Source organism: Xylocopa sonorina, chromosome 8, assembly GCF_050948175.1.
Source record: "Xylocopa sonorina isolate GNS202 chromosome 8, iyXylSono1_principal, whole genome shotgun sequence".
In the NCBI taxonomy this organism is placed as follows: domain Eukaryota; kingdom Metazoa; phylum Arthropoda; class Insecta; order Hymenoptera; family Apidae; genus Xylocopa; species Xylocopa sonorina.
The window spans coordinates 8,095,457-8,122,983 of NC_135200.1; the positions used below are offsets into that span (position 1 = coordinate 8,095,457).

The 27,527-nt window shown below is 38.8% G+C and overlaps 2 protein-coding genes and 1 long non-coding RNA gene across 5 annotated transcripts in view; 1 reads left to right on the plus strand and 2 right to left on the minus strand.

Annotated features, from left to right (window-relative positions):
* Positions 1-27,527, plus strand: part of LOC143426063 (HEAT repeat-containing protein 6) — a 94,235-nt gene that overhangs the window by 27,144 nt on the left and 39,564 nt on the right. The window lies entirely within an intron of this gene.
* On the minus strand, positions 5,403-27,345 carry LOC143425914 (uncharacterized). Of its 3 annotated transcripts, none has more exons than XM_076898980.1 (7): positions 10,921-11,058; positions 10,641-10,753; positions 10,399-10,547; positions 10,071-10,254; positions 9,402-9,664; positions 8,996-9,149; positions 5,403-6,923 (listed from the first exon to the last, which is right to left on the minus strand). In XM_076898980.1, the coding sequence occupies exons 1-7, from the start codon at positions 11,024-11,026 to the stop codon at positions 5,640-5,642; spliced, it is 2,253 nt and encodes a 750-aa protein (XP_076755095.1). In that variant the 5' UTR covers positions 11,027-11,058; the 3' UTR covers positions 5,403-5,639. The 3 variants fall into 3 exon arrangements, with proteins under 3 accessions (XP_076755095.1, XP_076755094.1, XP_076755096.1); XM_076898979.1 differs by lacking the exon at positions 10,921-11,058 and adding an exon at positions 12,343-12,506 and having other exon boundaries at positions 5,588-6,923; XM_076898981.1 differs by lacking the exon at positions 10,921-11,058 and adding an exon at positions 27,137-27,345 and having other exon boundaries at positions 5,596-6,923.
* LOC143426456 (uncharacterized) lies at positions 18,260-18,940 on the minus strand. The gene is made up of 3 exons (XR_013102141.1): positions 18,905-18,940; positions 18,508-18,683; positions 18,260-18,417 (listed from the first exon to the last, which is right to left on the minus strand). It is a non-coding gene; the product is annotated as an uncharacterized LOC143426456 (long non-coding RNA).

Here is a 27,527-nt window from a genome sequence, read left to right on the forward strand (position 1 = left end):
CAGAGGTAACGCGTCCTGTTTCTATGGTACTTAATATCTCGATCGCTGCATCGTCCCGTCGAATTTATTTGAAGACATCCATTTATGCGATCTCTTGCAATTCCAGTCGGTAAGAACAATTTCATTTTTCGCTGAAAACAAAGTTCAGTATCGTTTTTAACGTATTGCGGCCAACCGATGGTACGTACTTAATTTGTGAATGAGAATAGAATGTCCAGCCTCTGGTCTCTGGTCTGTCTGGCTTGAACTTAGAAACAAAGCTGGTTATCCCGAGAGCTTGTTCGTTTTTCAAAGGACAGCGCTTACGCGGCAGTCGTCGCCCTTTGACACCATTTCGGATCCTTGACTGGTGGTTTAAAGATGTTTGCTCGAGTCACGCCGCGAACTTTTAATCCCAACCACGTAGCGAGCGATGCATTCCTGGTACGATTGTTTGCAAACACCTATACGTTCACTACCAAAACCATACTGCCAAAATACAATCTGTTACATATTATATACGAATATATTTACATTCAGTTGCATTCTACCATTGTTTCTACCCGTTAATGTTACGTATCGTGCGTGAAAGGATCGAAGTCCAGCTGATCGATCCTCGTACTATTGAACCTTTCTTTGGGATTGACGAAACAGCGTACGAGTCCGTCTTACGTTTAAAAAAAAAAAGAAAAGAAAAGAAAAGAAAAGAAAAGAAGAGGAATAAAAAGAGTCTGATAGCTTGAGCGATCGATGCGTGGTCAAAGCAGCGTCAAAAGAAATTTCCTTTCGAATTCTCGACGAAAGCGTACAGAAGATCAAACGATCCCGACGATCCGGACGAAACACGATAGTACAAAGGCTATAGATCAAGCGATCCGAACGGGCGACGATTTCAGCAGTGAGCGCTGCCAAAAAAAAAAAAAAAGATGAGATCGATAATTTTATTGCTATTTATCAATCGACGTAACGAGCGATGATTATTATTATTCTTATTATTATTCATTTCTTGGGTCCTCGCCCGGAGCCATATTGAGATAAGAAAGAAAAAGAAAAACTTAATATAGATTAATCGTCGATGACACTATTAACTTTTAAGAAAAGAAAAAAGAAAAAAAGAAGCAAGAGACAGGAAGTAAGACAGTAGAGGACGCGATGAGAAAGAGAAACGCGAGGTGACGGTGTGTCAAACGGGAATAAAATCAATATATCGATATTGATAACGAAAGACGATGATGAATTACGCGTTGGTGGTACTCAGTGCTGTTACCAGTTACTACACTTGTATCCAGTGCACCGATCGAGACCGATTATATATGTATATTCATCATTGCGACTGAGCTGTTTCTAATAATGAACATCTGTTGTTGAAGTGTAAAGATTACGGTCCCGGGTATACGCGGAGGAGAAACGGAGGGTCGAAGGGAAGCCGCAAGGAAGTTTGATATCGAAGAAAAATGTTAGCCACGAATCAGGTTCGGTCGTATTACGAGTAATCATGCTTAAAGCTTCTTTAGCTCGCCGTGACGAATGTCAGCCTTTCGAAACCGAGTGGATGTATTCCAAGGGGACGGGGTAGAGAGCTGTTAAATATTCCAAGCACCAGCCGAAATAGCCATACACTGTTCACGGTATTTCGCTGTCCCGCAAAACTACGGTTCATTCGCCGGATCGAATATTCGGAACATGTTCCCTGTGTGATAACTGTTGACTCAATTAGCGCTTTAAGTATGCACGTGAAACGTATGCGTATGAGAATAGATGAAACCTTCGATGGTAACGAAAAATGTGACGAATCCGTAAGTCCTAAGGTATATTTAAAAATTCTGTACGGAGTATATCATAAAATTAACGTAACACTTAATATACATTAGACGCTATATATATATATGTATAGACAGGATACGCCATTGTAACCTTTCCGTCTGTGACTATCTTTGAGTTATTTGTTATTCGAGGAACTTAATCAAATGAAACTTTTCTTCTCCTACAGACAGGGGAAAGATATGATCTCGAACATTATTTCCACGTGTATGATAATTTCAGAGAGACTCTCACGGAAATATTAACAACGGTATATCCTGCGTATAAGTTATGAATACCTCTAAGACGTTACCAAAGATTATTTTAACGTGACTCCTGAATAGCCCGTATAATGTTAGTAAAAAAATTCGACAGAACTCGTGATATCGTATGAAATGTGAACGCTGAAACAAAAAAGAAAAATGTTATTCTAATTAAGGCGACTAATCTCGATAAGTAACCTGAAATGGGACTCGTATATTGTATCGCGTATATATGCATGCACACCCGTTACATATTATCCGTTAAATTACCCGGCGATATGTGTGCGGTAGATTATACTTAACGATTAACCTATGTTACATACGCGCGTTGGGAACCGCTCACTTAAACGCGAGATTAATCTATGTTGATGCATTAAATAGAGGATTTACCACGTTAAAAATTTCAATACTTCGATACTTTAAACGAGGAACTAATTTCTTGTAACGGGACACCGTGTTGTTGATTCTTAGCGTTAGATTCGTCTCCGTGCCCTCTGCTTCCCTTTGCCTCGGACTTCATTAGCGATCGTTCTATGAAAATTAGAAAGTGTTGATTAAAATCGAGGTTCGAACGTTCTCAGCCACACCGTTGAACACCGCGGAGCCAGGAAAGATCTGTTCTTGCTCGCATATTAAACGAAGAATTCGCGAGCCGATATACTTCGAGAAAGGGAATTGTTGGACACGCGTTAGCATTCTTTAGGGGTTAAAATTGCTCACTAGCCACGACTGCGTCTACTTTTCATATTCTTGCGACTTTCTGTGTATAGGGAAGAGGTTTATCGACGCAAGTTAATCGAACGTTGATTATGAGGCATAAAAACAAGTATAAAAGAAGCATCGTTACCAAAACGAGGAAGAAACGGACGAATGACCCTTGTGTCACGAGGGGCAGGATTTTTCAAATGTAAAGAAACAGCCATGAACGTTTATGTTATAGCGCAGGAGTTCTTCCTGTAACCATCGATGAAGTTCTACTGCTGTAGAGTACGGAGACTTGAACCTTTGCCGTTCCGAGATGTCGCATTTGGGTCTTCGTGTATCTACAATTGTTGTTGTCGATTAAGAAAATTATGTATTTAGAACAACCACTACGATCACCCTGATTGTTAGATGTTTAAGATAATACCGTTGATAGTGTCGAACTGCGTCGTCAATGTATAAGCTGTCAAGAGGCCTGTCAGTATCATGTAAACAAAAAGAAACGAACACTACGAACGTACCTTGTACGACTCGCGCATTGCGAAGTTGCAAACATCAATTTGAAGCGATCAGAAATGAAACACTCGTACTAACACAAACTCGAACTTGCACAGCTCGATCTTTCGGCTTTGTACATTAAAGCATGCGTCGCATCTTAAGGAGAATGATTTTCTGGTCGATGTAGCGAAGAAGTCTCAATTCGTTGGAATTATACACCAGAATGGAAACGTGAAACATGACGTGGACAAATTGCAGTGTTCGAAATAGTTATCGGATTCCGAAGGGACTCACCTTTCGAGAACTTTATGTGTGTACAAGCTTTCGACCCAATACCGTTGCGATACCACTTTCGACTTCGAAACACGACCTTCAACCTCGGTGACAAGATCTTTAAGCATGAGTACCTGGTAATAACATAGAATGAGATGGCATGGCTGTTGATATCATTATGCTTGAAATGTGTTATGAAAAATAAACAGAATGTATAAAAAAACTTCTCGTTACAACTGGTTCTTTCGAGATATCTAATCTAAATTGTGTTTAACGATAATTTAAACCAACATTTCAAGTAATTTAAACGTTTAAATGCAACACACGCGGAGCGAAAAAAAACACAACCTTCCACTAGTACGCCAGGATCGGCACTGCGCGAGCTCGGCTCTCACCCCACTACGCGCGAAGCTTCCTACGCGCGCATGCGCACATAGCCAAACATCATTGTAATAAGTTGCGGACAGTTCTATACAAAGATTTTTGTATCTTTTTCATAAACTGGGGGATGGCTATTGAAATTAAGCTTAAGAATTATGTATTGTACAAGTATAAAGAAAGAATGAGAAGAGAAAGGACTGGTTATGTTAAATGTTATCGATAATTTCAAATGGAAATAAGGGATGCTAAGTGTTCGACCAGCAAGTATCCTAATAATATATAACCAGTCAATTAATATAGTTAATATTGTTCGCAGAGTGAGGTAGTGAACTTAATGAAAGCGCGGAGTGGCAAATAAATACATTTAAAATAGAATTATCGTAGTATTGTTAGTATTTGCGCGAAATACCTTCTACTCCTATTTTTTATCCGTGGCGCCATCTCTGTGAAAAGTGTCGAAACTGCTCGACCATTTAGTTCAGCCTTGTCTAAAGAGATGGCGCCACTTGTCATCAGTAGTTCACTTCGCTATCGGTAACGATGTGCGAACAGTTTCAGCACTTTTCGAAGAGATGGCGCCATGGGTCGATCAGTAGTTCACTTCGCTGCCGGTAACGATGTGCGAACGGTTTCAGCACTTTTCGAAGAGATGGCGCCACGGGTCTGGCGCTAGATTTTAAATTTAAAATTCTAGAAAAGCGAATAAAATTGACACGTACAATAGAAGGAAACGAAACGAAAGAAAGAATTTATTCGTATATTCTATATGGTATTAATTAAGAAATTTAGACTAGTAATCCCTTGTGTAAAACAATTTCCATGCAACACCAAAGTATATAAGGATCGATTGCATATAATTTAAAACATTATGCATGTGTGCCAATATGTAAGATAAAATATAGTGGCTTCAAATTGGTTTCGAGTATAGATATTATTTTAAAGAAGGAAGTTGAAACGTTTGTTTGGAATAGTTCATGATTATTATTTGGCGTAGTAAAATGGCACATAAATAATTTTATTTCTGTGGTCACGACTACAATTTCTAGGAAAACAACTCACGAGAACGCAAATCGATTTACTTGTTCATAAATAGTTTCTTTAGATATCGTTGACAGTATATATTAGCATTGCTTGTATTTGTTCACCACCCACGCGCATTCACATTGAAAAAAGAAGAGAACAGTATACGATTAAAGTACGAAATACAATAAAAAATGAATATCAAATACTTTAGTACCTAGCACAGACGCTACACGCAATCACTTCTCATAAAAATATGTACAAAATATATTTAATTAGTACTAATCACCGATACTAAACCTTACATCTGAAATAATTTAATCTTCCTCCGTCCAACTATTCCCTTAACATTAAAACTTAATGAATTTTGAACTTAACGTCACTTGACTGTATCCGTTGAATTCCGGGTTGGATAGATCCGAAGGGATCGAGTACAACACTTTCCAAAGTCCAATGAGAGGTTTTATTCGCAACAGTATGTGGTGTGTCTGACGTGAAGCGTTGTGTTCTGAACTATGAATGTGAGAAAGCTGCTTTCGCTTTTGGAGCCTGGAATACTTAAAGGAATTTTTTAAGGATCTTGGGAAGGGATAGTTTCATAGATTGGAGGGTGTAGTCAAGGGTCAAGGGCGAGTAATGGTTTAGGGCATACGACTGTTTGAGCTGAATCGGTATTTACACAGGACAGTGGATGGTAGGTAGGGCTCATGGGACAGTGCGTCTTCATCCGACATATCTCTCGTACAAAATGTTTTTCCTCCTCCATTGAATATTCTTCTGCGACGATTGTTCATTTTTCGATTTACTTGGCATACGGAGTACTTCCGCGTAAGACATTTCCAAACGTTTCAGTCGGGCTACCTCTTCCGACGCTGTGCTCGGTTTGTAGTCTCTGTACTCGAAACCATTGCTATTCTGATCATTGCCCGCGTTATTAACGCGTCTCTCCGGATTAGGCGAACCCCTTGTATTGTTCGCATAGTTGTGTCCATTGTGCGGGCTACCATTCAGATCGATGGCGAAGGGTTTAAATCTCCTCTTGCCGCCGTTGTTCGATCTAAACGGCACGTACTTGGAGTTCACCGGTGAGATCACATCGGCCGTGATTGGTCGGTCATTGGACGCGATCTTTTTATTATTAGCGTGCTTCTTCGACGTTCTCCTCGTACCATTGATCGATCGACAATCCAAACGATTCCCGTTACGCTGTTTCGCGTCCTTTGCGTTCTGTCCGTGGCCACGAATCGTCTCGTTATGCTTCTGCTGCTCGTTTATCCTGTTCGAGGAAATCGAGGTCTGTACGGTGTAAAGCGGCTCGGATACAGTGGAGGACAAAACGGAAGAGACAACGCTCTGGTTGTCGTCGGTGGTCTCGCTGGGTACGTCCTCCTGCGGTGAAATCGTCGACTGCCGTTGAGAAACGGGCGTACCCTTCGAATCATCCAGCAATGGTAACTTCTCACCCTCGTCCTTGGCTTCAGCGGCGCGTTTCAGGACACTGAATATCTCGCTGAACAGCTGCCTGTACTCAGGCGTCTTGCGGAATCTACTCTCGAACGGGCTGTTGTCGTCGTAGATGCTGAACTTGCAATCCTCGCCGTCGGCGATCGAGCAGAGGAAAGAGCCGGGTCTTCCCTCTGTTTGCGTCGCCTTGTTGCTGGTTTCGTCTGAGAAGCCTGAGGACAGTGTCTCCGCTTCGGAGAAGTCTGTTGGCGTAGCCGAGAACGCTTTTTTGCCGTACGTCTCGGTTTTTCCGCGCGTACCATTTCCACCGGTGGATTTCGTTGGCTCTTGTTGCGCGTCGATTTCCGACGTCGAATTCTGAAAACTGTTGAACTCGCCTGACATCTCCAGTTCCTCTTGCAACGACATGCAGGGGGTAGGGGCATTGTCCTTTCGCCGAAGCGCGGATCGCCTTTGAACTTCCAACAGAGCTTGATACTTCTCCACTAGAACCCTATACGGGTTGTTCAGATCGTTCGACACGGCATTCTTATCGTTCGTGTCCTGAAAACAGTACATTTACATGTCTTAAACGCTGTCGATCCTACAGAATATCGTTAATTTTTCGTATTAATGGTTTCTACTAATATTCTCTATATTACAGTAATATTTTATCTTTAAATAAAAATTACTTTGTTATGAGAAATTTGGAAATTTCAACGGAATGAAATTGGTGATGCCACTACAGTTACATGAGATTTATTTGTTCAAGAACTGTTTCACGAAAAGAATAATTAATTGTTGTACGAGATTTAGAAAAGAAATGATTATTCCTTTGAACTAGAAAATCGAATTGTTCCATTCAAGAGACAAGGGTGAGCGAATGGAAGGTAAAGGAAACGCCAGATTTATAGTATATTGAATAAAAAAAGCAATATTTTTTTGTTGTAAAAATATGTTTTATTTATAATTATATAAATCTGGCACTTACATTGTACAACGCAATTTTTACAAATACTTTGACTAGATACACTAAGAAGTTCAGTCATGCTCAAACGAACGGCATCGGAAATGAAGTACAACGATGAGAACTTAATTCTAAATAATAATAGTGAACAGCATCACCAAGTTCAATCTATTTCAGTTTCACTTTCATCTAACACATTTGCACATGGACAAATGTATGTGAAAAGAACTTATTCCCTAATTTCGTATCTGAACGCAATCCTTTTGCCCTTCTGTTCATTGCGAAATCAATTCCATTCAATTCATTTCAATGCGCGGAGCAAATGGTAATATCGACAAACTCTAAAAATATTACTACTAACATTTCAATTTAATGATGTATATAACATGCAAAAACGTTTCATCATTAATACGTGGCACTTTGCTCGCTTCGAGGTATCACCTCGTGACGGTGGTTTTCAATCAATGGTCCGCGGAAAAATTAAATGTACAATTAAAAATTGTTTCAGCAGAAAAAATATTTAAATGTACAATTAAAAATTGTTTCAGCAGAAAAAATATTTTTCCTTGTCCACGATCGACTTAATTTTGCGAATCCCGTTTCCTCAACTTCAAAAAAAGATTGAGAACCACTGTCTTACGATATTAAATTCGTAATGGTTATATACTTAATAATGTAAGTGCTCAGCTATAATTTTCATTTCATTTTACCTACACCTTATTTTAACCAGTCTTACTGAAAAAGAAGTTTAACAACGGGCGACTAATCGTCCTTAAAATTCCTTTTACTCAATTACATTTCAATAAATCTTCTGAATTATTGTACAAAATTAGAAACAATCTAATTCTAGGTAGAAGATGATATCTAAATAAAATGAATTTTAAAAAATAACATAAAGAATGAGCCTGTTAAAAGTTATTAATATCTAATCCAATCGTATGTAATTAATGGTATAATATCCCTCTAATTGCAAAATCGGCAAGTTTTTTTAACAAACTTTGCAGTCATAACGTTCCAAAAGAAACAAAGTCAAAAATGTACTCGTAAACTTCATCAATTTCAAAACTATCTTACAATCGATTAATCCACTTTCATCACTAATCATTTTGGACAATGTTTATCATCGGCTATCGGTTTTTACAGCTCAAAGCAGTTTTTTGCTACTTTCCAATGGTAAAACCTTTCTTAAAATGAAAATAGGTATCCGGAAAGGTTTCAATAACAACGGTACGATGCATTCGTTTTTTATGTACCATATCGTATGAAAGAAAACGAAAATTAACGATGGCGTTTTCCATATACACGCGATTGTTGTCCACAACAGCGAACGAAATTCTATATTCTCTTTTTTTGCCTTGGGTTTCTTAATCTTTTTTGCGTGTGCCTCCTAAAGCAAATAAAATTCGATTACTTTCGAAACGAAGTCCGTGTAACTTGAAACCCTTAGAAATAGAGGTACGGGATAAGTGTTCACTCGAATAACATCGTCGATATATCATTTTGGAAACGCGTCAAGTGTATGGAGTAAATGTTACTTAGAAGCTAGAAGAAATTACGTCGCTAAAGCAATGTTGAAAGACATAGAAAAGAAACTGCTCGTGCATGTATCGTCCGGCATAGAAAACAAGCAATATATAAGTACTAGAAATGAACAGAATTGAGAAATTACCTGAGGGAGCGATTCTGTATCTCGTTGACTGTCGTGTACGAGCGACTCAGCCACACTAATGTCATCGTATTCCTCTTGATTCAACATTACAAAAAGATCGTCGTGCGTACTTGATTCCATTCCTCGCAAACATCGGCCACATAATTGACCTCGTCTATGAAAGTCCCATATTAATGCATTAATAAAACTATTCATCGATATCGATAATTAAGAATACAAAATACAAATATTTTAATGTCTTCTAAAATGAACAATAATTTCGGAATTAATTATCGTGTTCGAATAGTCAGTTAAATTTACATATAACATGTATGTGGGGTATTGATAATATTTGAACTTTTAATGTAATCCAGTGTACATTCGAAAACCCTCAATTAAAAAGAAAATGGTTCCCAACGGTGCTTACCTTACTTCTTCGAGTGTGTTTATTTCTTCTTGAAGATTTTTCACATTTTGTGCTTTACTGCGCCAAAAGTTCAACTGTTCCTCTAACGCGTTATTCTCTTGCAACAAAGTAGCTAATTGCTGTCCAAGTTCAGAGACCTTCTGTTGTTCCCTTGCTCTTTGGCTTCGCGCCTCTTGCAACTGTCTCAACAACTCGGTAGCTTCGTCGTTTGATAGGGCCGCCGGTATGGATAGGTAAGCCTTTTGGTCGGACAGGGCAGCGCTCTGAAAAATATTTCCAGGCGTCGAATTAATGATAATGCGATCGATTATGCTAGTTCTTAATAATACAAACTATCCCGTCAATCGGTTGTACTAATTATTAATTGCAATCCCAACAACTTGGCAGGTTTATAATTCATTCCAAACTAATAGCAATATGAATAATGTAACGAGCAAATAATACCAATTATACATACTTTTATCACATCGTCCATAATTTGTATTACAATTTCTGTTCACTGTTTTCCATATAAATATATTGTGGAATATTTTGTACTACACCCAAGAAGATTGTATAAAGTAGATACAATTTTTAACTATTCTATCATTACACATAAACATTTTTGCGTGGTTAATTCTATTTTATTAGATTGTGTATCTTAAATATATATTTGGTAAACACCAGTACCTGTTGTATGCTGCCACCTTGCGTGACCGATGCTTTCCATAGTGCGGTTTGCGTTTGTGCGGTATTCGTCGAATGGATCGCAGTTTGTTGCCGGAGTAGACTCTCATGTTGCTCGGTTATTTTGTCGATTTTCTTTTGGAGTTCTTCGCGCTGAGCTTCTAGATTCTCGATTGTTAGACATTGGCTATTAAACAGATCCCGTGGAATAATACTTAAATAACATTGACCACAATTTCTAAGCATAATTATTTTAGCGAGCAATAATTTACATCCACGCGCAAACATCAATAATTGTTTGGAGCTCGATAATGAACGTCGCATTACGTACCTCTTGATTAATTTTTTATCACTGGTGTTCTCAATAACAAGACGATGATTGGCACGTTCCAAGTCCTGTATGCTGACTTCAAGTTGCTCGTAAATTTTTAATCGCGAATCGTTCACTTCCCTCAGGGCAGCCGTTTGTTTTTTCATGTACTGGAAAATATGTCACATTCCAACGTGAATGAAACAGTCACTCGTTAACAGGAATATTTCTGATTTCAGTTTTAATCAATTACGCAAAATTACCTCAATCTCTTGGGCCTGTTCTTCGATAGTGGTCTGGTGCGCTTTAATGATATTCTCTAATTCTTTATTCCGTTCCAGAAGCGTTTTACCGAGTTCTGCTGCCAATTGTAGATCTGAAATGAATTCCCAAACTAATTAGGAATTTTTTATATCGCAAACTTACGTTATTTTATATCGTCGAGGTACAGTTACTGATATTTAGAACATATACAATTCTGTAGTGGCTTCTTGGTATAATAACTACGCTTCAACATCTGAGAAATACCGAACACATTCATACTTCCGTGAAACCTGCCGTCTGTCATTGAAAAGACTTTCTTCTCATCAACCAATGTCGCCTTCCGGCATTTCGATTCATTTAAGGACTCAACCACGACTCGATCCATGATGCACCTTTAATATCACCTCTTCTTCTTACTAAAACGATTGGATGACAAAAAATCCCCTTGGGTTCACGGATAGAAAAAATGATGTTAAGATGTTTCCAAGCAGTTAAGCATCAAGCGGGACGTTTGGAACAGAATGACGACCTCCCGCGAACCCGTCGACGAGAAACAACAGTGCTCTAGCTAGATCCAAGGGCCAAGGACCTTTCCTGATGATCAAACGACCTAACTACCGTTTTCTTTACCATTCAGTCACCTTTTCCTGCTATTTTTATGCTTCTTGGCTCACTCGAACGTTAAACGACAGATGCATTTGGCGTACTGCACTCGTAATTCGATAACTTTTAGTTTTGTGGAATTTTTTAATAAACAGTTTTATACTTTGCAGAAGTCCAGATTGAACGGTGAAATATACTTAGTAGATTTCTTATACAATTTTCTAAAAATCGCAGAGCTCATGTTTTACAGATAACTTTAACCACTCTAATGTTAAGACTTACATTAAAGAAAGTGGAAGATTTCATGTGAAAATGCCATTTCTTTGACACTTTATCTCGTGAAACTCTAGAATTAATTAATAAATGAAGACATATTTAACAAAAATTTACATCACCCTTTAAGCCTGTTTCAAAAATGAATTGCATAATTTACCAATGAGTGTAATTACAATCTACTAAATGCTGAATTAAATCTATGTTTCTGATAATGAAATCTAATCGATAAATTTATCTGTTATCATGAGTGCGCATACTCTTTTTTGTCACTTTGCTTGAGAACTCGCAATTCAAGTTTAACTACTTAGAGACCTATTAGTGCTTTTACTGAAAGGCAATTCATAAAATTAATTTTTAACTGCACGTTTTGTGTTTCAATCTGCTTAAGTGAGATAAAAAATTGTTGATAAATAATTAAAAATATGTAGAACTCGTTAACAAATTGCACTCTGAATTATCATGGAAATTATTTAAATTCAAACATAGTAGTCTTGTCCAATTCGCATTCGTACATCTGCTAAACTGAGAAATATGTTGTCAAACAACAATACTATATATACACACGTTATAAATTAGATTAATCTACATTATTCACGACGATTACATCTGCCTTCAAAATTCTAATATTGACCAAAAAAAAGAAACTAAATTAAACAAACTACGACCTTGCAATTCGATGTGGAAACTTGTCGAGTACACCTGTTATCACATTTTCCAAGCGCACAACCACAAAACATTAAAACATATCGCATGAGACTTCGTTTCTCCGTTGGACACACCGCGTCTAGGACCGCGCCTGACGATTTCCCATTCATCGTATACCTTCTGGACCTTGAAGACACGAGAGCTCGATGGAGTAATCCCAACAATCCAGCGAGTTCATCTGCGTCTGTGGATCCCAGACGACGTCTACGCTAGGACCGCTCATCTCTCTGAATCCAGAATCCCCTGTCAGCCTATTCGAACTTCCCAGATTTCCACCGCTTTACTGGCAACGAACTTCCCTCCGCCCTCGGTTCTCACTTCAGCCCCGTTCGTCGCTTAAAAACGTGCCACTCTCGAAGCTCGCAGTCACGAGATCTCAGGTTTTGGTCCATCCGAAACGATATCGATTCGCGTGCGACGTGTTACGCGCGGAGAACTCGGGTTATCGACCACAACCAGTTTCACCGAAGGTAGCCGGTCTTCTGTGAATCGCTAGGTAGCCGTGGAACGTGTGCAGCACGAATGTCGAATGCCCATCCAGTGGTAACCCAACTCCCTCTCCTACACCTTCTTTTCCCCCATCCCTTCGACCGGTCCGCGGGCTCTTCTCTTCCCTGGTGTAAATTCCCTTCCGAGCGACGACGGTGAGCATTTTTCCTCCGGCATTGCCTCCCCCGGGGTACTCTCACTCCTCCTGGCCATCTCTTTTTCCTTTCCCTTCTTTCCATTCCGTAAACGCGCGTATCTGTTTCCCGCCGGGCATACATGGCCCACGACGCGCGTTCAAAAGCTGTCCCACTTGCTGCTACTTTTATCTCGTACGAGCATATGTCTTCGGGCACGGGAGTCGTTATTTCGACACGTCAATCGTTCGCTGGTGGTATCGTGTTTACACCTGGGTTCGGGGTTTAATGCTAATCACCGCCGCAAACGTGGACTATATCGCGGGGAACGAAATCAGAGGAAAGAAAGTGGCGCCAAATGGGACAACCTCTTCTCCCCCTCTGCTTTCTGTTCGTTCGAAATTTTAACTCAAACATTTCCGGGAGTAGTTTCTACTAAAAGTCACATTCGATCGCTGGTGATGTTCGGGGTCTTGGTAGATACATTTTATTAGGACGATTTATAATAGTCAACGTTGTATAGTGGTTTATAGTGGTAAACAGTTTAGTTTGAACTCGTTTGACTATTTGCTATGATAATAATTAAAATAAAGCGATATCTGTCAGGCTGTCTAGTAATTTTCCACTGTTTCCTCTTTGTGTATGCGACAATTTGCATTGTAAATTCGAGTACAGCCGAGTGTAAAGGATAATTTATGCGTTCAAGGTATGCAATAATGGTATAGTATTATTTCAATAGGACAGATTATACAAATGTTCATCGAAGGTAACGAGAGCAACTGAAATCATTTTTACTATTCAAATTTCGATTTTCTTAGTCAACGATTTGTCATTTATATATACATTTCAGCAACTTTCACACATTATTACTATCGATCAGTGGTCGGATATCTATAAGCGGTAATGTACGTCTTAAGGGTCACTAACACGCATAAAGTGCATTCCTTCTAGCTGTGGCGACGTAGAGGTACTTATTATTCTACTATGCAATCATATATCCGCCTATGTTTTCGTAATAGATCGATAAGATCATCGACTACTTAGTCGTATTCCACTGGTTGGGCATACATATATGGAACGAAGCCAGGTTGGGACTGATAAGAAATACAATGAATCGCAACGACGATGATGATACGAAATTGAATACCTCGATTAGATAATTCATTGCAAATTTATTCGCAATTTATTCATCTCGATCGAGCAACGAAGTGATTCTACAAAATTCCAAACAAAGTGTAAATTGCAGTATCAAAATGCAGAGCGAAATCGAATCGAACACTTTCGGTGTAAGTCCGTTCAAAGCTGAACGTGAAATCTTTTCGACGAGAATGATGGAAACCCAACTTCCTCGTGGTATTTCGATCCGAGTAACCCCTGGCGACCTCGAGTCCGCTGAATCGATTCTCTCGCAGAATACTTTCTCCCGAGAGTGGTTTGCGAATCGTTATTAATCTCTTTATCGTCCGAGATAAAAGAGCAGAGAGGCTATTGTTGTCGTGGACCGAACGTACAGCCGCAGAAGAACCGCACAGGTGCACGTAGACGCGAGCTGTTATACATAGAGTGGTGACCTTTCGAGAGCGGGAGATGACGAGTGCCAGACGGTGTGAACCGGCTCCGTAGATATTACTGACATTAACTGGAGTACCTACTTACTTTACGCCGCCTAACTGAACCATTATTGCGCTACCACACCCTGAAAACCTGCGCTCTATAAGGGAACAATAAACTGCTGGCGAGTGAACGTGGAAAAGTGGATCAGGGAAACGCAAGAGCGCAGGTGTTGATTCGCTGTTCGAGAACCAAGTATCCTAATATTTGCACTGGTACAGAAACGTATTGTTATTTGAACAAGGCGTCTCTTAGCCAGGAATGATGCCACCATGAAAGGCAGAAGCTTCTAGTATCGTCTCGACGTCCATCTATCGTTCATTTTTAGCGATATCGCGTTCGAATTGTTTCAGAGAAAGGGTGAATACTCGGAAATCACAATTTTCGAGCAGCATGTTAAGGAATGCGAGTGGTCATTAGATTCGGAGCTTTAAACAAACGCGTTTCACTACTATTTTACCAACCAAACCGCGTGTCCCGATAAACCATTCCATTCTCGCTTAAATGGACAAACGAGCAAAAACTTCGCCGCCGGCTTGAATGAATTCTCTGCTGCGGCTCGTAGAAATACGTGGGCTTGGTTCCCATCATTGTGTCGAACGGCGTATAAAGCGTACCTGCGACATTCTAGGATGATTTCTCCCGAAGATCTTCGCGCCGTAAATTCAACAGGCCTCCGCGGCGTCCTGAATACGTTGTTTATTTTCGCACACGTATGCAATCGCGCCTCCATTCGCGAGATATTTAACGGTGCAGGAAAAACGCGAGTCTCTTTCATAGCGGAATTTCTTCAATGAGAACGCTCGATCTTTTCGGACCAAGGGAAATTCCGCGCAAAAACAACTGAGCTGGAGACGAAGACTGGCGAAAGGAAATATTCAAGCAAATGTTCGTGCAGATAATTACACGACACTTAATTATATCAACCATTAATTTTCAATTTGCTACCCATAATCATTAACTATTTACCTTTAGAATACCATCTTTTCATTGATGTACTGTACGGTTAAAGTCATTTTTATGTTGTTAATTTCCCGTGCACGTACGGATAAACACTGATACTTATAAATCAATTTTCCACGGAGTAATCACAGAGTTTGTTCTAACTGTTTTAACAGTTAATCGAGAGAAGAAGGTGATCTAACGCTTGATTCATAAACGGCGTGCAAGAGCGCGATGCTTATACTTTGAGAAATCTACTTTTTCTAACGAACCACCAACTATAAAAACAATGCACGCAGTTCCATCTACGCATCCAAAGTCATTCTACTCGAAAACGAAACTTCAAACGCAATTTTCTTGCCATTAATTTCTGTTCTACCATTTTTCAGAATTCACCTACAAAATTTCTGTTAAGTAGTCAAACGTCATATAAAATTACCCTTTTTTGATTGCGCATACTAGTTTTACCAAGATATTCTATGTATTTCGATGAAAGTCGACAAAAAGCAGAAGAGTCTATTACCTTGCTATTTCTATCGACACGCGACAATCATTCATCCAACCTAATCTATCTAGATAAATAGTAAACAATTAATTTCTACAAACCAGCGTATAGTCAATAAAGACATTGGTACGAGAATATTGCTTCAATTAGCGCGCTGGAACTAATGCGATGATCCGTAGAAACATCTCCCGTGGAGCACTGCACCTCGCGGCGTGTTCATTAAGAATGAGTCAATCATCTGCACACGCTATTTTGATCGATCTAATGTCAACTGTAGGGTTCCAACGACGACATTAGTCTGAAAGAGGACAAATCGTGAGAAGAGAAATATGCCAATGTAAAAATTCGATATGATGAAAATACTGCCAAATAGATCTCGATAATAGCAGGCTTGCAAAATTGAAGATGTTTCGAAGAAGAAAATATTAAAATTATCGAATTAAAGCATCAAAAAATTGCAACATATGTGACAATTTAGTTCGGTGTGATGAGTTCGAAGAACGGGATGGAATTGAAGGAAGATGTGACATTGTAAAAAAACTTTTAGCGTTACGTAAAGACGTTCAAAGAGAAATGAGTGAATGGTACTAACTGTATTGACATAACACATTCTAAAATATTTTCGAACGATATGTAGGATATTTTTCATTTGTTATTCAGGAATATGTATGAAACAAATCGCTCAAGAATACAAATACTAATTTTCTACTTTGAATTTCAGTTTCTCACCACAAACATACATACATATGTAATTATTAAAAGTCTAATATCGCGTTCATCTAATTGCCTTAAAAAAAGTTCCACCAGCTAATTTGTACAGGGATAATTCGCAACCTGTAATTATCTTCGGAGTTATCGACGTAGTAACAATGGAGTCATTCAACGTAATACCGATGAAGGGGTACACGGAACGGTAAACAGATTCCATTTTCTAGTAGTACATGACAACGTAATTACAACTTCGAAAGTATGTCTGTTATGTGCATTCCGCGTAAGTGTGCTCGCTGTTGGACGTTTCACATGCGAACGAGGAAACCTCAGAATAAAGCGTACCCATGAACCGAGCGAACGTTCTTACGTGAAAATTACTGTCCTGACCATAAATACTGAATGACTGGTTTCACATCCTCAGAGTTCGTTTGCATCGCGAAAAGTTTCCGTCCCAGAAATGAGCAATATGCTTATTGCTGAATTTCGTGGGAATTTAATTAGGAAACAACGGCCTGTTCGTGTCTAATTTATATATACAGACACACGGTTCCCTGGCGCATGGAGATGAAATATTGTAACTGTAATTCAAAAGAATGATGGACCAGACAATTCGTGTGAAAAAAGTAATTATCTGTTCGCACGTAAGAATAGTATTATGGATGAATCTTTTGTTTGAAATTAAACATAACACTGATATTTCTAGGATCAATTGTTCTACAATTATTCGACGATTAATATGCATCACGAGTAAATGGTACCAATGTACGATTAAGAAACAATCTAAAATGAGATGAAAATAACAAATAACAATAAACGAGCTTGGACCTCTATCTTCGAGAAGAAAAACTGTAGTTTATGAACTTTCATTTCTTAATGCAAGAAGGATATACGAAAGATCGTATCATTTTTTCGAAAACGAAATCTGAAACGCGATTCCACAATTTCTAGTTTTCATTTTATTCTATCTACATGAAAATAATTATTGAGAATTATCCGTCGAAGATAAGTATATTCTGCTCGAGATGTTATTATCAATTTTTTGTTTTATAATTGCAATGAAAGTTATGAGAAAGAAGTACGTTTTCGCTAAAATTAACTTTCGAAGTTAACGTCGAAAGACAAGCAACGTGTCTATACTGGACGACCTACGTACTTTTTTCATTATTTGAGGAGATTTACGAGACTATTGTGCTCCAAAACGATCGAACAATATGCGGGAAAACATTTGCGTCGTTTTAGAAAGGGAAATACAAATAATTATGGCAAACAGTTCTTGCCTTAGTGGCTTTGCTAATTGAATTAGTTCCTTAAGCGAAAAGAACGGATGCTCTTGTCTGTATTGCGGTAAACGCGTTTTTAGTACGAATTCTTGTTCCATTTTAAACAGTTTCTGCCTAAACAAATATTTGCCATTGCATTTCTTAACCATTTTATCACTGCTTTTTGCAAGCAAATTATTTATTCAAAGAAGAAAAATACTAAACGTCGATTATCAATCTAAACTATCACAATCTTATCATTATAAAAAAATTCGATTATCGTAATACTGATCATCGAAACATTCAAATATATGCACTATTAAAAATTCAGCAAGTAAAGAAGAGAAATACAACCAATAAAAAACGTTCAAACTCACTTGCTATAAGATCGGCTGAAAATATTATTTGTTAAGCAGCTGCAGTGTGACCAGCCGCTTCGGAGACATTTTTATTACCGGGTAATCAGAAGACGTCGAGACATGACTAGCTGTTACAAGCAGTAAACCCTCGAAATATGACCGTCCCCATTGAAGCACAGTACCTATATAAGAAAGCGGAAACGAGGAGAAGGAATAGAGTACAGTGGTAACGTTTCTAAGCTTTGATATACAGGATAATATTAAACCTGTACCGAGATAAAGTAATTCATAGTCAAGGACGAGAAAATCCCAACGATAATTGCACCAAGACCTGCCAGGTCTCCAAGTGGCCATCTAGAGGATGACGACGTGAATGAACAATATTTATAGCATGGCGGGTCCTTCGTTCCTTCAAACCTCTCGTTGTGCGTTTTGAAACCGGCAAATGCTAGGGTGGAAGGAAAAAGTCTGAATTTTCAGTTATTTACGACAATGCAAACTCATACTTACAATGCACAGAGTATAACGATCTTGTCAAATCTTTTACAATTACTTTACATGGGTGTAGTTTCGTTACCGACATAACCTTAACTTAATTCCTAAGTTATCAGTTGCGAGAATAAAAATGTATTATTTCCTTTTAATTTATATGGATTTAATATAGATGACTTTTTTGTACCGTAATCGCAATGGAAGGAATCACTTTTCGAAATCAATGGAACGCATTAACAGCGTACGTGAGGTTACGTAAAACATGGAACTAATCCCAGTTAAGGAGGAAGCAGTTTAGTTCTCGTGAAATTTAAAACTCGCCGCGAATCGAACGCAGGCGAATGGCTGTTTGGTATCTACGCTCACAATTCCCGTAAGTGAAAGTATAAATCGCGATATACAGGAGGGACTGACGTGATAATTAGATATGCGATTAAACGAGTTGTTTTGTATGCCGCATTTGTAAGCGATAGTCGAACATGAATCGATAGTACGTTACGTTTGATGCGCGATCTATCTATTCGTTCGACACCCACGCCATTCGATTATCGAACGCGGTTCCCACGTATTTAGTCGATATTTTTATTTAAAATTTGAAATTTTAAATTTGTATCGACGTATGCATATTTGCGCCATCGATTACTCGTCAGTATTGACAGATAACATTCAGACTTTATTTTAACGACACTGTGGACAGCTCTGCGAGGCCAATGCTTAATGTTCCAGAAAATTTTTTAAACCCAATTATTTAATATTTACGATGCAATAGTAGCGGTTTAGAGTTTCTTAAAGAAAGTAGATGGATGTTTCTTCAATAATTTAAGTTTCAGGTGCGTACAATTGTTGATCCCTCTACAAACAGGAAATCGATCTTTCTATATTTGTATCAGCAATGATACAAAGGTTCTTGTTTAAACATTTAACTTCCGAATTACTCGCCTTAACGACGTATCTAAAAGTGTAACCGAAAAATTGTCATTTACTTATGAATGCTGGGTTAAGCGGATAATTTCATTGTTAGAAAACGGAAGTTACGGGAGACACGAACTCTCGGTGATCATTGCAAACAGGGGAAACTCAATCGGCGAGAGTTTATCTGTCGGTTGCTTTTTAACCGCAACACTTTCCAGCCCTTTTCTGCTACTTGTATTTCAGACAAGAAGAATGAATAGTCGACCACGAAAATTCTTCGGTTACGATGAAAATATAACGTTTAGTTTGTATGCGGCATTATGCTGTCTTTGCCACGTAAGTAATTGATATTAACAATTAAATCGAATTCTATCTGTGCGCAATAATTGTACATACGAACGTAACTAAACATAAATCAATCTATTAACCATCAATCAGTGAAACTATATTAATGCAAATGCAGAACAAGTAGAAAGACGAACGAGCATGTAAACTAACTGAGGAAACATTGTAAACGAAGCGTAGCATTAACGCAACAGTGATCCTTGATGGGTTAATCAGGTAAAGCAGTCTCGATAAAATAAGGCGGAGAGGTAAAACCAGAAACTAGTGTCGCGCAAAAATTATTACCACAGAGGACGTGATAAACGCGAGTTCCGCGGCTAGGTTGAATAGTGGTGCTTTTTACCTCGACTTTTTGTCACTTGACCGCCTGTTTTCTATCACGTTGTCGCCTTAGGAACCATCACACTTCCGGAAGTTCCTTTCACGCCTTTAACGGTAAATAATAAAAAGAATACTAATTTTATTCTTCACGGAGGGTAACAAACAGCGTTACATGATTTTACAAGACACCGGCTCAATTTCCAAATGAATCACGCAAACGTTAACAAGGTACATCGTGTCAGAATTCAAACCATCGGTAATGGAGAAAGGCTTGCACTCGATCGATTTCGACGCATGCTCGTTCACCAGGGAGTTATCGCGAATCTTTGCTTTTCTCTTGGCCGTGGGAAGTTGTCGTAATTCGAAAAGATAAAACTCGGTTTATTCGTTTCCTCCATTAAAGGTGAGCTTGTCCGATCCTCGATAATAAGCCATGTACGGTAACAAGTAAAAATTCGAAAATTGCCTCAAGTACAAATTAGGATTTTTTGTTTACGTTACGATTGGTTGTTCGGTACAGTAACCGGATTCTTGACCACATACCATAGGTAATAGTAATATGCAGCGTACGGTGGTTCCTTTTTCTCGAAGGAAGTATGTACAGAACGATGTATCTGATTTCTTTCGCGCCGTAATGATCCGTTATTATTTTCTGCCAGATTAAAATACCGACATATAGTGGAAGACGTGTCATTTGTTCGAGAATCAGGGAACGGTAATACAAATTCTTGGTTTCTACTTTAATCTGGAATTCGGAAATACTCGAAACGAGTTATGTATTATAGGATCGTGCCAAAAGTATCTTGGAACGTTTTACAAATAGTATCAGAGAGGCTGTTAGAGGTATTAATCGAACACGTCTATTGTTTATTCTGCAATAACGAGCCATGTCGTAAATCCTCTGGTCTAACAGCGAATAAATTTACACTGATTACTGTGAACAGTAGGGAAAGAAAACGTGGAGAACATATCCTAACAGTCGATCGTGGTGACGGCACGAGCGCGGAGAACCGAGTCAGTGTGCCACACGCATTTTCTACGTGTCATCGTTTAGTTCTAGCGGAGGTACTTTCACAAAAATGCATAAATTTCAATTAACAGGTATAATAAAAAAAGAAAAGGAGAAAATCAAAATTGTTTAGCTCGTATTGGATACAGAGCAAACAGTCCACAGGTTGATACATGCTGAAGAGCTTGAGTTTATTATGACGGAATGACGTTGATTATTTAGGATTGGATTCGAATAACATACTGTTATGTGAATTTAGAAATCCATGATGTTCGAATGCTTTTTCTAATCACTACGCGCAACTATATCTACGTTATTGTTAACGTGTCCGCAGCGGCGAAAAAGGGGAATATTTGTAAGAATCGTATATTCAGGGGGACTCGCCTAAGGATCCGAGGCAGTGTGTCAAGTGCATTTTTGCAGGTCGTTCACTGGAAAACGCCGATCGGTTTTTCGGTCCTACATATCGCAAGGAAACTAGGTAAACTGGTGGCACCAACGGTGCGATCGGGCATGAGAAAAATCGTAACACGAATGCAGGGACCGTTCCGATCGAATTGACATCACTTCAATCGAAACCGCGACCAGTTGCCGAACGTAATTGCGAATAAAACCGATCATCGATTCTGAGGAAAATCATCGTTTGAAATCACCGCGAAGTAAATCGAAATTATGCATCGACGAGGTCGATCCTCTGACCCCAGGACCGTTACTTTCCAAATCGAAACTTGCTATCCAAGTACTGGCAGACGTGCCACGAGACTCGGAACTTTGGAAAGCTGATGAATTAACAATTATATTTCACTCGTTATCAGGTTCTCATTGGAAGCCATTTAAGAGTGAAACTCCTATTTTCGGGACGTGGATCAATAAAAAATATGATTATTGCAAAATGATCGAACAGCACTGTCCGACACAGACCATCTGTATTTAATCTAATTTTAAGTTTTGGAGTAGGTAGGGCACACAGTGTTAAAATTCACCCCTGATTTTGATTTTAATTCTTAGTTTCAGCATTACCTTTAAGCGTTCGGAAAACTAGGTTGCACGCTGAAATGCATCAAGAATTCACTTGCTGACTTTATATTACGTAGTATTTCAATTTTAAATGGCGGTTTTTCTCTATCGTTGAAAATGCATTATGTATCGCAATGCTTCGACGGGCAATTATTGTAGTTCCCAGCTGTGTGTCGCGATAATTGCTAATAATTAATGTGCTAAACGAGCGTTAAAACGTGCATTTAGGTCACGCGTTTGTCATGATACTTGAGAAACGTTTCGCGCAACTTCATTTTCGTTTGCGATGTCACGTAAATGTGATCTCTAAATATTCCTACAACAGATACAACAGCTTTTTATCCTTATGCCTCAAATCAAACAATTTCAACTTAAGTTGCTACCAAGTTTAAAATCGCTGAATTATGCCAATTTTGGAAGGACCAGGTAATAGATTCGCGTTTGTAAAGTGGTTTCACATTACTCAAATTGAAGCTACTTGAATTCACGAGGTTTCACAGCATGAAACAAGTTCAATTCGCAAATTAAAGGAAAAGAACATTGAATTTCATTCGAGAAAGTGAAACAATTGCAACACTAAGTGACGCCGCGCGGGTGTAATTGGTTTATGCAACGAGGTCATCGACACCTTTTTCCCTACATTGTCTCCGATTAAATCGCAACTAATCTTTATTAACCTGTGCACTGTCATGACCTGAGGAATTACTATGGTGGAATACATACTAGTTGGACACGCGCGCCGTATGGATTACCTGTATTTTCTTGAACCGAATCGAGTCCCACGTTTCTAATCTCATTAAAGTCGCAGCCAATTACGCAGACATCATACTTCCTTATAAATCGCTTCTTTCCTCTCTCTTTCTCTCTCTCTAAGGCTTACATACAAGCGACCGTTTTTTCTCTCCATTTTCCACTTTTCATCGCGTGGTGATAGTCGAAACACGTTCTATCGACGGTAACTCTCTAGTAATTTCGTTTTCTTTCTTTACTCTATAATAAGACAAAAATATATAATATGTATATATACGTACTAATTTAATTTCATTTTAAATTGAAAAATATCTATTAACATATTTAACATCTGAGATAGAAGAATTCATGTCCTTACATAACTAAGCAATCATATAATGGACAATTAGTGCCTTAGAAGACAACACTTTTTCTCATCGAAGAATTTGTACTTGCTAATTGATTTATTACAATTTGCCGTTTAAATTATACTTGTACCGTAAAAAAATGTACTCTCTTCATCTAAATACGAAGAAAACCTGAAGATACGTGTCCTCGCGAAAAGAACATAATTCTTTACGTATAAAACATAGAGTAGTCTAGATTAATTAAAGTGCAGTTGAAAGAAACGAAGATTTAGAACGAATTGAAAAAGTCTGGTATTTCTTTGATGATATAAATTGTCCCGTGATACAGTTTTATTCCCACGATAATGATCACCATCGAAGCATCTACGGGAAACTGAAATCGAGGACGCTCGATTCGTCCGACTGAGTTGCGCTCTCTGTTTTATAATATATATGTACATACTGTGGAACATCTATCCGTATAGAACATTTATATCTGCACGTTTATCTTACAAAAAATTCCATACGTAAAACATGTGTAAATAGTAAGAAGAAATTTCCCGCTTGTTCCTTATTATCGAAACTAGTTCGAAACGAGGCGATTAAGCACTGCGTGTCCCACGCAATTGGGGCAAAAGAGTAATCTTTGGAACGACCATCAGATAAAATAAAATAACGAAAGATGATGTACGTTCTGAAACTAGTTTTTTATGTACAAGTACACCTGCGAAAATTTCTCACGCAACTACCACGAGACGAAGAGTACGATGTAATGAAGTTTACTGCAAGGAATTTGCATTCGTATAGTGGGTACGTGAATACGAGAAAGCATAGTCTAAGCGTGTTAAGATATTTCCGAGTGGCGAGTAGTGAATGGAGTGTCGCGCGCGAATGTACCTTTATAAAAGGAGGAAACTAGGAATATGCATCAACGCTTAATTTACAACTTGTGCAATTCTTCCGCAGGATTTTGCGAGAAATATTTAACGGCTCGTGTCACCGGAAACACGGGGTTGGAGAACGAGACCGCATAGCTGAGCTATAGAATTTTAATGTCTGCCTGCAAGAGTGCGTTCACTTTACAAAAAGTATAACTCAAATGAAAAGAATCACCTTTCATCGATATCTGTTGTTCAAGTATCCATACAAGTAACTTCATGAATATGCAATTATTTTTCGAGAAACCTGTCGAGCTTCAAAGTTCCATAACTTTATTAAAATATATCGAAGACGGCTGTGACAAGAGTAGATGCTGGCTTGAATCTTCTACTTTCTGAATCTACAGCCTTGTTAGGATCAGCCTGGTTGCTCGAATGCACGTCGCTCGAGTTTAAGTAGTTTGAAAGCACTTTACCAGTGTACACATGTCATTTGTTTGACTTGAAATGTCATTTCAAGTTTCTACACTCGTCCTCATTAGTCAAGCCACTTTCCTTCAAGTGGGGCTGAATTCGAGTTACATGAAACCACTTTATCAATGCGAACTTGTTGTTTACACTTGAGACTTCTTTTTCAAGCCTCAAGCGAAATTCAGGCTCGCTTAACTTTTTCTTTGCCTTAAAGTACATATTGATTAGTATTTGTGCTACTGTATATAATGTGAAATTTTAATATATAGTTAATTGTACATGTAGTACATATGTTACACTCTTAACTTCCTAGCACTCGCATTACATTTAAGTAACTGAGACGATGTGCACTGATTATGAACTCCTTTGAATAATTTTTCTTCTCGCAATCTCATCTTCCGTGCACTGGATAGCTATTTATGTACGTGCATCTGCATTGTACCCAGCCAAGTGTCCGTTGCCATTTTACAGTCCTTTCATATTAACATACCTGCGCCGTTGCATTTATATGAACATGAACTTAATACTCTATTGTTAAATTGTACAAACTTGGAGATTATATTCACGTGCTACACACAAGTGTCGTTAACACAGAAACATTTCCCTATACTTGGATAATGTTTCATTTGCATTGAGGATAAAAACTCCTCTCTTCTATTTCAGATATAGCACAATTCCAATTACCTCAATCTTGTGGAAGATAAGCAGTTGACAAGAATACATTGATCCTTCCCAATGATCATATTTCTTTTGCATGCAATTTTGACTGTAGGTATTTTAATTTAGCGTTTACCAATAATTAGTTCCAATAAATATGTAGAGCTCTATTGTACGTTCATCAGTGCTACATTAATTTTATCCGAAGAAAGCCAATGTATCAACCATCAGGGGAGTTCAAAACAATCTGAATGTTACAAAAGACTCATCTTCAGCGTTGCAAGCAAAGGTGCAGTTCTACTAAGAACATGATTTTCCCAAACAACTGTACTTGGCCCCTATTCTGGTCAGTACCGTATTACATACAGTTCGGATGGTGCATACATAGCCGCGTAAATACACATGTTCTTACGTGTACGTAGAAAAGCATACATAGGTTCGGGGCACATGCATGAGATCGTCGTTCCGTTCCAGGTCACAAAGTCTCGACTCTATCTCTCTACCTGGATAGGCATCTATGAAGGTAACGCGTCACGGCTGCACTCGGTTGTCGTACATGCACTATGCGCGTTGCACTTTGTACCGTTAGTGGATTTATAATTGCTCGTCGACGTAGCCGGTAACTTGGCGAAATGGTTTCAGAAATAAGTGGACGCCTCATCGATTTTCATCCCGTTTAGAATAGAATTAACAATACGATAGTTTTACACTTATTGGAACCATAAGCCATCATGAAACGCTATGGCGACATTTCGCTATGTATCATTTCGCCCTTTAAAAATCTTAAAGACTTTTTTTTCAAGTACAGTACCTAACTTAACAAATTGCAAATGCTAAAATAGTGAACTAAGAGGATAAATATATTTTGTGTATATCATCCTTATATTCGATAAATGATTCGATTTTAGTTAAGGATACTGATGAAGCTCCACCGCTGATGCTGTCCAATGCGCAGGTTCTGATCAAAGTACATATCCTATTATGTAACTAATGAATGCAGGAAAAACGTGCCAATGACTTTTGTTTATGTAAATCCTGTAAATGCTAGTCTTCGATATCTTTATCCGGCATCTACAATTATTGTAAAATTACACTTAATAAGAAAACGTCTACCATCATCTATGATCGGACTTATCGCGCAAGTCCAAGCAACGCTGTGTAAACTGTGATTCTGGCTTGAATAATAAATAACCGACAATACTTTAATCGAAGACAAGTATTAGAAAAAAGTTATGTGATTATCTATTCAGACTGTTGCGTCGAATTCTATAAGATTTCAATTTCATATTTTACGAATGCAAAAATGTTCGAGAGGACTTAAGAATATCAAAACAGCTGTACTGTAATTAAAACAAGACACGTGGCGCAATGTGCAGAATTAAGGGTACGATGCAGCTGCAGTACATAGACATACAATTCCTGAACGTTGATGAATCATCGCTTTGGAGCGTCAAAGTCGTCCCCAAAGGACTAGCTAAGAACAATGCCTATGAAACAATGAACTTACAAAGCTATTAAACTTGAATCTAAACGAAATAAGGAACGTACTTGTGCGGCGTACCTGCCGTATAAGTACGTTCTTCGAGCATGATCGATCGTGTCTCGAAGCCAACCACGAAAACTCGGATGATTTCGTGCGGTCGCTGGTTGCAGCTGCATCGACCTTGAGCGTGAACCTGAAATTACTTTATCGACTAAGGAAAGTTGCCAGAGTGAAATTTACCCTGAAGCATATTGTGATCGGCTTCCTCGTCCGCGAGGCACCGGACGCTGCCGATGGAGGAAGACAGCAGACTCATGTTTCCTTGTCAGAGACGTTGTCCTCGAGTCTGACGAACGGCTCGCGGTAGAAGCGAAATCTCGACCGGCGCCGGAATCGCGAAAAAGCCGCCTAGCCCGTGTCGCGAACACGATTGGTCGAGAAGCCGGTTGGAGTTCGCGTCCGATCCAATCGTTACGATGTATCGGCTGGCCGGCACGGCGCATCGAGCGAGCCTCTACGAACGCACCTGCCGGTCGTGCATCCGGCCAATTCAAGAACGCTTCGCTGCCGATCACTTTCACTCGACGCGAAAAAGACGAGCCCGATATCGTTCGGAAACCACCTGCTAGCA